The 15,228-nt window shown below is 37.7% G+C and overlaps 1 protein-coding gene across 4 annotated transcripts in view; it reads right to left on the bottom strand.

Moving 5' to 3' along the window:
- Nucleotides 1-8,719: 8,719 nt before the first annotated feature.
- Nucleotides 8,720-15,228, bottom strand: part of Iml1 (GATOR complex protein Iml1) — a 124,706-nt gene continuing 118,197 nt past the window's right edge. For all 4 annotated transcript variants that reach the window (XM_071694320.1, XM_071694317.1, XM_071694319.1 and 1 more), the window contains one exon: nucleotides 8,720-11,797. In XM_071694320.1, coding sequence (XP_071550421.1) covers nucleotides 11,591-11,797 — 207 coding nt within the window. In that variant the 3' untranslated portion in view covers nucleotides 8,720-11,590. The remainder of the gene's footprint in view (nucleotides 11,798-15,228) is intronic.

The following is a 15,228-nucleotide window of genomic DNA, read 5'->3' as shown; positions in this document are numbered from 1 at the left end:
TGCCCGATCCCTACATTTCCCGAAGTACCGTCCACTGTCCACATCGTCCATCCCTTTAAAGAGTTTTGTCTGGCGAGCCAAAAACAGACATTTCACCCAACCTCTAAGAGGTTCCTTATATATGACGTCCTCTCTCTAAAACTAAGCTGTCTCTCACTTAAAACACTTCTCCTCAGTAGTCAGCCATCCATTTGCTCACCAAAAAAAAAAGAAAAAAAAATACATAGCCTTATACAACGTACTCGTTAGCGAGACCAGTCGGCAGTTCAACATCTGTTCATGGTCTCCTTATTACATAAAAGTATGGAATTTGCACGTTTCCATTCCGTTAGCACTTCGCCTCTCTCCTGTGACATTTTGAACAGAAACTGAAGGGTTCTATCTAGCATATCTGCACACATCTTTAGCAATCATGGTGAAATTTCATCAGGAACACGAGCCTTGATTGGGCCGAGCCCTTTCAGTATTGTTAATATCTTTTATAGTTATCAGCGATTTACAAACCCTCCATCCCATTCCATCTCACTTTCACTGCGAAAACACTTTTGAACTTATTTTTCATTTCCTGACATATCCTTCCATCATCCTACAGACTTTTTCTCTCCGATTCCTTTAGCCTGATTAGTAGCTCAACATATTCCTGATGAATTTAGGAGAAAACTCTTGGATTTTCACCTGCCTTTTCGTGCTCATGATTTACAAATGATGACTGGCTATTTCTCCGCCACTGTACGAGTCGAAGCTCCTTTGCCGTAAAGAATATCATTTCCTTCAGTCCCATAATGCCAAGACGTAGTCAAGCTTGGTTCAGCTGCATTGCTGATGGATGGTTGGTTATTTGGGCTTTAGGAAGTTTAGATCTATCGACTGCCGAGGCCATACAGGCCGAAAAATATTGAACACCTTTTTCAGCTGTTAATGATATTCTTTGAAGCCACATATGCTCTCACTGTGTGTATGGCCTACGCTGAAGGAGAGTGAAGGCACCGCCCGTGCCCCATGAGGAGGGTTAAGGCGATGCCGGGGTCTCTTGGTGCTGCTGTAAGGAGGCTAAGGTATTTCCGGGGTCCTGCGGCGGTGTTATAGAAGAAATGCGTTGCCGAGTCCCTGACGCTGCGGGAGGGTCGGAGACATTGCCGGGATCCCGTTGTAGTAAACTGAATAACTACAAAATTTGGGTTGGAACTTTAGATTCCCAGCTTAGTTGTTGCCTTTAATTATTAAAATTTTACCATGGAAACGAGCCATGTTTCTTGGCTTACGTGCTACAGATGTGCGGGGTTGGCTATGCTAGGCGTCGAAGCTGCCATGAGTTTGTGAAAATTCGACAGCATAACTGCGGGTTCCGCCATGTGCAACAAAATTTCACCCTGAGAGAACAAAACCACCGCCATTCATTGTCTTGTTAAGAGGCAAAACTTCCGCTTTTACATGTGTTGTGTGTGTGGGCGGGAGCCGTTCTGTGCCGACCAAGGCGAGAGGAATGCAACTCATCATGTGAACAATAACACAACGCTTAAATATGAAAGTAAAATGACTTTGGAATTGTAAGGTGATATCAAGTGATCTTTATTCAAATGAACTGAGAAAGTTGTGAATACAAGAAAAGAAAGCGTATAGGGGTTAGGGTTTAGGTTCATCTGAGGTAGATCCTTTGTGTGTGTTCATGCTTCTGTGCGTAATTAACTGTTTGTACTGTACGGGAAGGGAGTTTTACACTTGTGTGACCCCATCTGTTGAGCACTCACTACCATCATACACCCTCTTAAATTCATGTGTGCTCTCTGCATACATGCGCATACCAGTGTACGTGTCTCTCCCCATGTGTATATCCATATACCTGTGTGTATATGTTTAAGCCGCTGTGTAGTTTCAAGCCTCTGTCCATAGCTATATGTGATCCTCATCAAAACAAGAGGTTTGCTGCATAGTATAAATGATTCTTTTTTTTTTCCAGAGGTTAGGGTAGTGTAGTTTGTATGTTGCCCTTTCACCCACAACTAACATAGGGTGTCACTAGTTAGCAGTGATGAGGTTTTGCCAAGGAAGAAGCCCTTACAAGCACATACTGACTTGACCGTAGACACGCGATTGATTCTCGTTTCCCCCCATAAAGGGCTAAGATGTTGCATACTTCGATTATATCAAATAGCTGGTTAAGCATACTAGGTAGGGAAACTATTTGTAGATAAATAACAGCTTGACAACTCTCTTTTTTACCTTATTTTGATTTGGCGTTTTTAATTTGTAAAGCGTTTAATAACTAATTAATCATTTTCTAAAGAAAAAGACTGATTAAGATATTATATGATAACCATTAATAGCTTACAACGTACATAAATACACCGCCTAGTCTTGTGTGCCTTGCTGTCCATCAATGTATAGCTTTTCCTTCAGGCAGTCCACTGATAACATGACTCAAATGAAATGTAAATTGTTCTAAACGACTGTATAAAATCGTCAGGTCAAGGCTTGCTGGTGCACCGCTCCAGCAACAACTTTAAATCTGGTAATACGAGAACCTTTTTCGTACCAGGAGCTGCCCGTGAAGCGTTCCTGCAAATTTGCTCAGCGTGTAGTTTATGGTGTGCCACGGACGTATATACACAGTCAAGTGGTGTCAAGGTGATCATCACCTGCATTCAGTGGCAAGCGTAGGTGCTGGGGTCGGCAGATGGTAGACGAGGCCACTGCCAGGTCAGACTAGCCAGCGGGCAATCATTTCCTATGATCTAGGTAGACGAGAGGCGGGGGAAGGGGGTCACTTTTCGTGATTGGTGAGATGAGGGAGTTTCAAGACAATGTTTCACTATAAAAAAACTGGATAATGTGTCTGAAATAGGAATCTGCTTAAATATATGTCGCACTTATGTTCAAAGGTTTGTGTAATTCATTCCCTTGTGCTTTTTTTTTTTTCTTTGACGTTTGGCTGAAAATAAGACATAACTATGAGGCATGTTAAAGAAAACAAAAAATAAACATACTATTGAAACTTGCACAATATCATTCATCGAGGTTGCTTATGCAACCCACATACGAGATTTGTGTTGCAAAACGAAACCCACCCACTAACCCAGTGTTATCAAGGGTAAACGGAAATGGTGACCAAACACCATTAAAAATACATAAACAATGCCGTAAGTATACAATCTAAATGCTCTCTTTAATGGAGTTTTTATTGAATACATTTAAGAAAAAATCAAGATAAATCTGAAATGCCGACAAAGTCTTTATTTACCGGCTATCGAAATGTAATATATTAGACACTTGAGGGAGGAATTCGAAATTTCAATGAAGTGCTTTGTTGGTATCCCAAACCCACATCCTTGCCGTTTCATGAATAACACTTAGTGAGTCTTATATGGCTTTAGCTCGGAAACAGATTAGACACAAGGACATAAAACTTTATGAAGTAGTAGATAGCGTTACAGCCCTGAGCTTAAGTTCCGGACAGGGCAGCCTCTGTGTGTGTGTGTGTGTGTGTGTAACGAAATATGTATACGTTATATGTCCAAGGTTGAGACAGGACAACACTTATACAAGAATCTCCCCGATATTCGAATTAGTAATCACTAACACATTAATACATGCGCATTCCAAGACCCCCAAAAGATAAGGAACAAGGCACTCCTGGCCTGATAAGGCAGTGATAAAGATGAAAATGTTCCGGTCTAATCACAATTATACAACGTTCAGACATGATTTTGTCGAAATCAGAGAATAGATGTAGGTTAGACGTTAGACTTTGTTATGTTCATTCGTACATTTTCCTTTTTAGTCGTGTATCAGAAAAGGAGAGAAAATACTGATAGGTAGATACATTAAATCCTTCCTTATTATAAGACATATATTCTCTCCCATCGTGTTTCAGTTCTCTGAGAGTGGAAAACCTGCACAGAAATATGAAATTCGTATTGCACAAAGTCTGTGTACTATTGGAAAGTTCCTCCTTCGAGATAGCAAGAAGAAATAAACAGATAAGGGGTAAAGCCATCTGTCTTGTATAAAATAGGCTGCCTTGATGGCTGGGGTTATCAATAACGTCACGAAATATACACGATAACTCAATAGCATTTTCAAGGACTGTAACCATGCGCAGTTGACATCATTCATTTATCATTCTAATTATCAATCATAATCTTCACAGGTAAAGAATTTACCTGTACAGCCGTATGACAGAACAATGACATACCAGGAAGTGGGCACCTTGCTAAGATCCTGTCAATGAAATTCTACTTAGCTGTAGTGGTATTAAAGCGACATTTTACTTGCAATATTTCAAAACCCACAATTTTAGACGTTTGATATTAATACATTATCTTGTATAGAATATTAGAATTTCTCTAATGTAACCCTACTAGGATGTTTTCATTTATTTCCTAGTTGCCGGGCAGTAATATACCTAAATTAAACTTAAAAATGTGCACACAAGCTCTCGAAATTAAAAATGTCTATGCTGCAAGGTCAATGCATTCCTTTCACATTTTTAAACGAAAGAACATAAGCATGTGAGTGTTCTGTGCGGTAGAGGGCAAGGCTGACTGGCTTGCTAGCGTGTGCGCTCTCACGTAGCCACACTGTTTTCAAGGTAATTGATGTTTAAAGCATTTATTTGTATGTACCCATTTGTATCACTACATTTTTTGTGCTTACATACTTCTCGCACCACGGCATGTTTAAACCTCTCTCCCTCTTCTTAAAAATGTGAAATTCTATTGTCAATGCAAGTCTCACGACAGCATTATTTACTACAAAGAAAAATATACTATGTGAGCTTGTGTATGTGGGTCACATCATCCGTAATTAAGGTTGTTCAAAATGCAAACTGGGTAACGAAAGCTTCTGATGGGTCTACAGACCTTTGATGGGACCAAACTGGGAAAAGGGGGCAGAAACCTTCTGATTGGCCCAAACCAGGTAGGGAAACTGACTATGATTGGGGAAGGGCCAGACGAGTATCCAAGTTCTGCTAATAAAGGGTTAGGGTGTTGGGGGTAATGATTAACCCTCAAAAAAAAAAAAAACAACAACCACAAAACGGGTCACTTGTACATATACATTGCCCCATTGACCTTGCTGCTCTCCGAGTGATTTAGGTGGTGAAATAAGTCACAAATATGAATCATATTACCATGAAACTGAATAAGGCTGTTGTACAGAAGTAAATCTGAGACAGGTTACCATTTTTTAAGTAAAAATAAATGACATTTAATACCGTAAAGCAGCTGATTACAACAATCAGAGGAGTTGTCTTTGATGAAACAATTTAACATTTTTCAAGAAGAAAATTTCGTTATTATAAACTATTGTCATTTTTAAGGCTGCGAAAATAACACAGTTGTTTCAATGACACGGGGAGTTAAATATACATAAATATGCATTTATCTGTTCCCTTCGTGGGACCAAAAAGGTCACAGAAACTGTAACAAAAATATAAATAAAGTTTACTGTACAATGCCTGGCTCAAGGTGGAAGAGAGCGATCGCCAAGACACGTTGCTCCTGTGAAGGACAAACCTGAATAGGTCAAAACTGTGAGGGGGTGAAGGGGCATGCCATTAGAAGTGAAGGATTGTGACCCTTCGAGTTTTATGTTGAAAAAAAAAAAGGTTTATGGTGGGCTTCGGTTTCATCTGGGTACCATGACTGGAAAAATCAAGTGCTTTTGGGTGCAGTTTCCGATACAATCTGATATACTGTAGTTACCCATTTAATATTCTAGTATGAGTTCTCTGTGGTTGATCAATCCTAAGTCTATGGATCCAAGTAGCCAAAGTTGACATGCGTAAATTGCCATTGCGGGTCAATGGAAGATTAACACATCTTGCTTTCCTCAGTCAACACGGTATAGGTCTGGATTGCACATTCTTTCTCAGCATATTAGGTGAATACTCATCTCAAAGACGTTTATTTTCAATGACAACACCTTAATGTTGCAGCGTTTAAGGCTGCAGTGTATGATCACTCTTCACATTACTCTGTAGACTACTTCACCCTTCAGTACTGTTGTCATTCAAACTATAAGACTGTAAGAATAACTATGTAACGAGACATTAATGGGTCAGCGATTACCAATTCCCTATGCTCTTGGAACGTAAGCATCTAAAACTCGCTCTCAAACCACCAAATAACATTTAAACATCATCAGCTTCTGGTAATAAGCCTCATAATAGATTAAGTGAATAAAAAACTCACCTTGCCTCATGAATTACTTTGGTTTATATTAGCATTGCAATATTCGAAAATAAATGAAAGTGGTAGTGTGTGATTTGCAGCATCACATTTTTTTTTTCTACGATATTACATATACAGTGTGTGGAGAGGGTTATGATCAAGGAATTTCAGAGGTTAAAAGTAAAATACTTGTCAAACAACCACAGAACCTATGGAAAGCTCAATGAACCTAACCTGCCCCATCCAGCAGTCGACCTTTATCATAATTCCTGTACAACTCTAATACAATGTTGATGTTATGGTCACCATTTGCAATGCGAGGGACACTATGTCTATATGAAGTTAAGGCAATGTCCATTTATGGCTGTGTTCATGATTATTTGATTCTTGGCCATAATATGACGCTGATATCCTTGTTAACCTAATTATTCGATACGCTTAAAGGCCCAATAACCAGCCAACAACCCCCCAATGTTTAGCGAATACAACAGCTTTAGAAAGCTGCTCAAGAAGTCTCAGTTTATCTAGTTAGCATACTAATTTGTCGCAGTCAGTCTGTTTATTTAACTAGATAGGATAACTAGCTCTTACCGTGCTTGGTCGCGATAAATTGGAAGCGTCGTCACCAAATGTTCCTACATTGTACAGGTAGACATCTTCCCCTGACGCAAGCGGTGATGAGACTGTAGTAAAATTTACGACACTAATTTGAATCAGTCGTATTTTAAGACACATGAAATATAAACATTAATAAAATGTAACACAAAGTTACATAAACTATAGGCGCACATGGATAGATTAAATGTATATATGAAATGTATATAATGTATATAAATGTAATTAGATGTATATATGAAATTTAACAACTATACTTGAAAGCATAGGCAGCATTAAAGATAAGTGAAATACAATTGCAATCAGGAAAATGTGTCTTAATGACTGTCAGTAATGTCTCAACCTTCTGTTACAGTGATCAATTTTGTACCCGGAATCCGAATTGGCACAGCACTTTGAACCACGTGACGGCGCATCAATATAGAAGTGACATGAGTGTTATCAAAGTTATAATCATATGCAAATAAAAATTGAGAGACTATGAATGTAACCCTATCCCATGCTGATATAAATCAGCGGTTTTTTTTTTCTTTTTAACGCTCGTTACTTTTTGACGGAACGAGAGCAAATGAAAGTAAATGAGAAACTGACTTACCATGTAAATATGTGCCACTCTTATCTCATAAGGGGCTCTTTGGTTCCACTTCCAGCAAGTTTTACGTTTTGGGATGTACTGCGCCCTAGGCCCTTGGGTAATTCTTGAAGTAGGTTACCTTGTCGTCTCATTTGTTTACCAGGGAAAGTACGAACTTCACTTGTTAGTTACGAGTTTTTCAACTCTCAAAATGAATTCCCTTGGATTGTAAATGAACTATTACCAAATCTGCTTTAGCCTGATGAACGGTAGTGATGCAGATAGACAACCAGGTGGCAGCACGTTTTTTTTTTTTTTTCAATCACTACATAACCTATTTTGAAACTAATGATTTGAATGGGTATTTGGGACCCATTAGAATTATTCTCTGAAAAGTTCCATGAGAAGGTGATCTGGGTAATTTTGTTTCCAGTATTAACGGTAATCGGATCTACTCCAGTAAATAATACAGTAAGAGGAATAGGATGATCAAGATCACCAACACATTTGAATGATCATTTTCCGAAACTTTAGAATCCAGATCTAAGTAACCCACATCATCCTTTCTATTTGAGGTTCTCATTAGTGGATTAGGCAGGGGAATGATTGGGATACAGCTCCACACCCATCAAAGAAAATTGACCCCCCTCAAATATAGTAATCACACCATTTTTGTTTCAAATATGGCCATGGCAAATAGTCTATATAACTAGTGAATTCCAGTGCCAATTTTTATGCCTCTAATGCTTCATTTTTAAGAGACCTCTGGCAGTGGGCAACTCTAGTGCAGTATTTCCAGAGGCCTCTACGGAATGTTCCTACCAACTATTTCTCCCTCATATATCTACCTAATATTCCTGCCTAAAGTTCCAACTTACTACTTCCACTTAATGCTCCTGCCTAATGTTCATGCCAACTGCTTCTACCGAATGCTCCTGCCAATGCTTATACCTACTACTTCTGTCTATTATTCCTACCATTTTGCCAAAAGGCAGGGTGAACGCATAAAGTTCACTGCAAAAAACTCTAAAGTTGTTTGACTTAAGACTTATCAAGTGTTAGGTGTGACAAATGAAAGATTGTATGTTTGTGGACAGAATGCCAGCAGTCTACATGTGGGTGAGGCAGAAACAGAAGACAGCTACCTGGTTCAGAGAAGTGCAACTTGACAATCTCTGAAGTGCTGGCTCACTAAGAAACCATTGCTAACCCTTCCAATACCCAGGAAAGGCTCCCTACCGAATAAAACCTGCTCTGTTCTCTATAGATATTATGTTATAAGGTTTAACTTTACATTAGAACATTACAATACACTTACTGATAAATACATTTGTGGTAAGGGTTTATAAGACATCACTTTTCATTCACAGAATATATTTTTTTATACATATGCCTGCCATATAGGAGGTAAGATGTATTTTACATACCAAAAATTATAATATGATCTCTCTGTCTTCAGTTTATTTTTGGGTGTTTCTATATACGTATGTGAATTTCTATGTTCTGTGTGTCTCCTTTGTTTACTTTGAGTGTGTGTTTCCAATACAATATTAGCTTAGAGTTTTGCTTTCTGTTTGTGTACACTCACAAACATGTAAATAAGTTGCCAAAAGGGCTGGGCTCCTACCTGAATAGGTTTGTGGATGATTCTAAGGTCATGAAGGAAGGGAAAAGCAAAAAAGATTGCATTGACTACAGAATGGGACGGAGACAAACTTCAATGTCAGTCAAATAGTTGATGAAATTCAACCAAAGTAAATGTAATGTTATGAGGATGGGACACAGAGAAAGTATCAATATGAATATCATCTAGCATAAAATAAGCAGCAGGAATATGCTTGTTACAGAAACTTGGTAATGGACTTTGTCCCTAACCTGTCACCAGAGTCTGACATTAGGAGAATACTGAGGGAGACAAAACTGTCTGCTAGCAAACAATGAATAGTATTCACATATATGGATAGGAAATATTTAGCATTAGATCAAAATGGAATATGCTTCTCAAGTTTGGTCACTGCAAAAAGGACTAATAAGTAAAGTCTAGAGGAGGGCAACAATGATAGTACCAGAATTGGGACAGCTGAGTCACAGGGAAGGGTTACAGGCCTTAAATTTGTCCACTATGAGCATTTTTCAAACCAGTTGTATGATGTCAACAGTGAACATTTTAAAACATGTAAAGATAAAACAACCAAAGGCCATATGAAATTACAAAAGAAATTTGTTAGAAATGATGTAAAGAACTACTTTTACAGTATAAAAGTTATGTATTTATGAAACAGGGTAATGAAACTGAATATTGAGAGCATACATATATAAAAGAAAAATCATGATAGAGATATTTCAAGGCATGGGATCCCTTGAGAGCACAGCTGCCAACCCATGCACTATAAATAAGTAATTACAAACAAAGGATGCATTGTCAGAGAAGCCTTCTCATAATGGGTTGGGGTCACCAGTGGCAAGCCAGAGAGCTCTCTCTGGAGCCATTGTTCTTCTTGGGATGTAAGTGTAATTGATTTCCCTGAAATACCAGATTCTTACCTGACCATGTTTGTGGATGATGACAGGGTCATGAAAGAAGTTATGAATAATGATGATTGCATCAACTTAAAAGGGACATAGATACAACTGATGAAATTTAATCCAAGTAAGTGCAAGGTAATAAAGATGGGACACAGTGAGAATAAATTTGGTGCAATTATTGCCTGAAAGGAAATAAGCTCCAGAAATCTTAATATAAAAGAGACCTAAAGGTCAACGTTGTGCCTTACCTATCACTAGGGCTCCGCATCAAGAGAATTGTTAAAAAGACAAACTATCTACTGGCAAATACAGGAACTACATTTAGTATGTGGTCAGGGAAAAGTCTGATAAACTATCCACATTACAGACCAAAACTTATTTTATGCTTCTCATGCCCTGGCCAGTGCACCTTAAAAAGTGGATTCAATTCACAATAGCCAAAGAAGTGAAAATGATTGGGTTACAGTGAAAGAAAGTCACAATATGATCATTACCTAGAAGGATAAAAGTTGTTGTAATGTGTATGTGAGAGGGATATGAGAGTCAACATGGTTATCTTACTTGTTGCCAGAGCCCCATCTGAGAAGAATTGTAAAGGAGACAAACTGTCTGCCGGCAAATTAGAACTGCATTCCAGTAGATGTATGAGGAACCATTCTGCAACTGTTTAGCTCATATATCAGGCCAAATAGGAATGTGATTCTCAAGTTTGGTCACTACACTTAAAGAAGCAACAAAGTTGGTGTTAAAAGTAAGGGAGTTGAGGTACAGAGGTCAGGAGTCATAAATTTGTCTGTCTCCAATGGAGGGGAGATGAGTGAGGGGTAATTTAATCACAATTTCAAATTTCTAAGCTAGTTTGGTGATGTCAATACTGAACAGTTCTTTGAAAGATGCAAAGAAATACTTTTACATTATTAGAGCTGTGAATGAATGGAATGAGTAATGAAAGTGGGACTGCAAACAGCATACAAATGTTTAAAGTTGTGTGACAGCAAAGAAAGTTCAAGATAAGGAGCCCAACTAGTGCAAAACAGTACAAACTTGAAGTTACCTGCAGGTAATTACAAACACATGCGAACTTGTGTATGCAGTAATTAGTGTTGTGACAAATCTCAAGGGCCCAGGTTCAAATCCTCACAGTACAGCTGGCTCACAGCCAATCCCATTTCGGGGTGGTCAGTGAATGTGTACCTAATGTAAGCTGGGGTGTGCATGTGTGTGTGTGTGTGTGTGTGTGTGTGTGTGTGTGTGTGCGTGTGTATAAATAATATTAAAATATGGTACGTTTACAAGGTTAACAGGGCAATACAAGTGTGAATCTCTCTCCCTGTAACACATAAATAGTAATCACATGCACACATATATACTGTGTATATGTGTATATATATATATATATATATCACAGTAATCAGTCAAGACCAATAAACAAATAAGTAAAAGATATCACATCAGGATCCTCTTATCTAATGAGTTTTAGATATATCTTGAATTCAACTAAAAAGTGAAATTATATCTGCTTGGCTCAATAACAGAAGTTCTCAAATCATAACTTTTGAAGTAAATATAGATGGCAAGATATTTTTGAAAGATGGTACAAAAATATCCTTATTAATCCTTAATGGGTCTTAATTTATAAAATCCATACAAAAAATTCTCATTTAAAATAATACATGAACTCAAAATATAGTAAAAAATAAAACTAGGGCTCAGCAATTAGGTCATCTGTAATTGAAACTGGTGAAAACAAAGGGAGGTGGGAGTCCCAGAATTCCCTTAATCGGTTTTCACTATTTGTGCAGAATAGGCGAAAATCTTGAAGCATCTTTTCTGCAAAGAATTCATCCCCCGAGATAGCAGACTTCCATCGTTTTGTCATCATGTAGCTGAAGGACCAAAGAAATCCTGGCTGGAAAGGTAAATGCATCAAATATAATTGCTGAACTGAAAAGTTTTCAAGATTCTTTGGCAAAAGTTTTATTTTTGAGTTACTTCAAATATATCAGTGGTGATACTGATTATAAGATATTCAGTTGCTCCTCATTTGAGCACTGCCAATAGAATCAAAATCCTAGGATGTTTGTAAGAATAAATACTGTAATAATATATAATAATGATAATAATAATAATAATAATAATAATAATAATAATAATAATTTTTCTTTTTTCCTTCATGCATGTTTGCTATTTCCCACAGAAGTGAGGCACCATCAATGCCTTAAGAAGAATAAATCTTCACTTGGCTCATTTCTCTTTACATTCATATGGAAATTAATACAGGAGGAAAGAATTTTCAGCCTTACCATTTATGCTACGCTAAGCTTCCTCCTAGACACACAGGAGGTATATGTGCAGTATTCTTTCTCCCCTATCCCCAAGGATGACAATAATAATTATTTTAATAATAATAATAATAATAATAATATAATAATAATAATAATAATAATAATAACAATAATAAGAATAAAAGAAATGCTAAGGAGTATTTATTTTCAAGTTTATTTACTATAAATATAAAAGCTATTAATACTGTGTGACCTAATAACTTGGTCAGTAACCAATATACCAAGTAGGGAACCTTGAGTAATATTGTTAGTAGAAACATTGAGGCTGCATGAGTGATGCCTTTTTGGCAACCTTTGCACATGAGTCACAGATCAAGAGGAAAAATGAAATGATAAATGGATAAATAAAAAAAAAATATACAAAATATGAAAATAAACAAAATCTTTTGTCTACACCTCTGGTCTTCCTCAGCAAATACTTTTTCAGAGTTTCTACAGTCATTCTAACAGAACCTATAAATCTTTAACATTCCATCTATTACTCTTGAAAATACTCCCTGATACTGTGCTTTGTTCATGTACTCTATTTTCACAACAATCATTCTCAACTGTAGCATTAGCATTCCACAGTCCACTCTTCATTACAAACTCATAATTTGCTTTCAAACATTTGCTATGAATTGGCTTTCACTTTCCATTTCAGGAAATCTCACCACATCTTCAGGCTCATGTTCTTTAAAACTTTTTTCTTAGTGTGACAACTCTGCTTGCCTATACAAAGACTCTCTGATATCTAAGCTATTTTCTGTACTTGCAATCTATTCCACTGAAATTTACTTTCTCTTGTAAATTAATTTTCTATAAATTCTATCATGATGCAAATTCTAATTATCCATCTACCTATTAGCATCACTAAATTTCTTTGTAAGTGCCTGCAATTCTTGTTTATTTTATATCATTATTGTTTTCTTTGTTTTTTAACTTTTCATTTTCAACTCTTTTAGCAATATTCAATTTACCTCCACATCCTAAATCTAAAGGATTAAACCCTCTCAAATTGAACAGCATTATAATAAAATCCTGTCTAAGCCCATCTTCTATCTTAAAACACTTAACCCACTATTACTTCTCATTTTCTTTTCTTAAACATCTTTGCATGACAATGCAGAGTTCATGCAAAAATGTCCTTCTTTCTCAAACACAAGAACTTAGACTTGCATTTACTTTCAATAACCCTATCCTACCCACATAACTAAAGCATTCTCCATACCTTCCAACTCCTACTTTGTTTCAGCAAATACAGCAACACCAATGGTAGAAGGCAACTGTGTGAGCTACCATTCTATTCTATCATGGTCCAGTAATACCCCAAAATCACTCCAACTCATGCAGTTTCAACCATAAAACATTAAACCAATGCTCATATCAGCGTTAAATTTCCAAGAGTACTCTTCTATGACAAAACTCTTTATGTCATACACCGCAGGCTGAAATCCCCTAGCCCTCCCCTATTCAATCTATCATTCACTTTTCCATGTTAATGACTTTTCAAAAAATTTCCTTTTTTCTTTTAAAGGTTCTCTAAAACCTCTGTATGTATAAGAATCTAGTCTAAATACCCTCTCATAACTCTGTCTTGTTTGAATTTCACCTACACCAGCACAATCCTGGTGACTGCTAAGTAGCTGACTGGCAGTATAGTCAAAGCTCAAAATTCCTAAAACTGTGGGACCAAGCAGTGTGCAGATACCTGAAAATTATGTATATTTTGAGTGTTTCTGATTAAATCAAATCAACCTCTAATTTCAATTCTAAGTAATTAAATATATGTAATTAATGCATCAACATACTAATTAAAGCACAAAGACTGTCAATGTACCATACATGACACCCTCCATTGCTCTCTAATCTTCCCTGTCGCCACTCATCCCAAGCCTAGCCATGTTTGCAGACTGTTTCCTGCAATGACAGCACTAGGTAGAACGGGATTTCCAACACAGTAAGATTTTTAGGTGTTAATTTTTCCTTGAGGTGTGTTGTAGTTTTAGACCAAAAAAAATTGCTTTTGGTATTTGTACCTCAGAGATATAAATATACATAAGTAAATGTTCTGATTCAATCCACTGACAGCACGTCAACCCCTGTATACCACATCGCTCCAATTCACTCTATTCCTTGCCCTCCTTTCACCCTCCTGCATGTTCAGGCCCCGATCACACAAAATCCTTTTCACTCCATCTTTCCACCTCCAATTTGGTCTCCCTCTTCTCCTCGTTCCCTCCACCTCCGACACATATATCCTCTTGGTCAATCTTTCCTCACTCATTCTCTCCATGTGCCCAAACCACTTCAAAACACCCTCTTCTGCTCTCTCAACCACGCTCTTTTTATTTCCACACATCTCTCTTACCCTTACGTTACTTACTCGATCAAACCACCTCACACCACACATTGTCCTCAAACATCTCATTTCCAGCACATCCATCCTCCTGCGCACAACTCTATCCATAGCCCACGCCTCGCAACCATACAACATTGTTGGAACCACTATTCCTTCAAACATACCCATTTTTGCTTTCCGGGATAATGTTCTCGACTTCCACACATTTTTCAAGGCTCCCAAAATTTTTGCCCCCTCCCCCACCCTATGATCCACTTCCGCTTCCATGGTTCCATCCGCTGACAGATCCACTCCCAGATATCTAAAACACTTCACTTCCTCCAGTTTTTCTCCATTTAAACTCACCTCCCAATTGACTTGACCCTCAACCCTACTGTACCTAATAACCTTGCTCTTATTCACATTTACTCTTAACTTTCTTCTTCCACACACTTTACCAAACTCCGTCACCAGCTTCTGCAGTTTCTCACATGAATCCGCCACCAGCGCTGTATCATCAGCGAACAACAACTGACTCACTTCCCAAGCTCTCTCATCCCCAACAGACTTCATACTTGCCCCTCTTTCCAAGACTCTTGCATTTACCTCCCTAACAACCCCATCCATAAACAAATTTAAACAACCATGGAGACATCACACACCCCTGCCGCAAAC

Source organism: Panulirus ornatus, chromosome 57 (genome assembly GCF_036320965.1).
Source record: "Panulirus ornatus isolate Po-2019 chromosome 57, ASM3632096v1, whole genome shotgun sequence".
NCBI lineage: Eukaryota > Metazoa > Arthropoda > Malacostraca > Decapoda > Palinuridae > Panulirus > Panulirus ornatus.
This window is presented reverse-complemented; position numbering and strand designations above follow the sequence as displayed.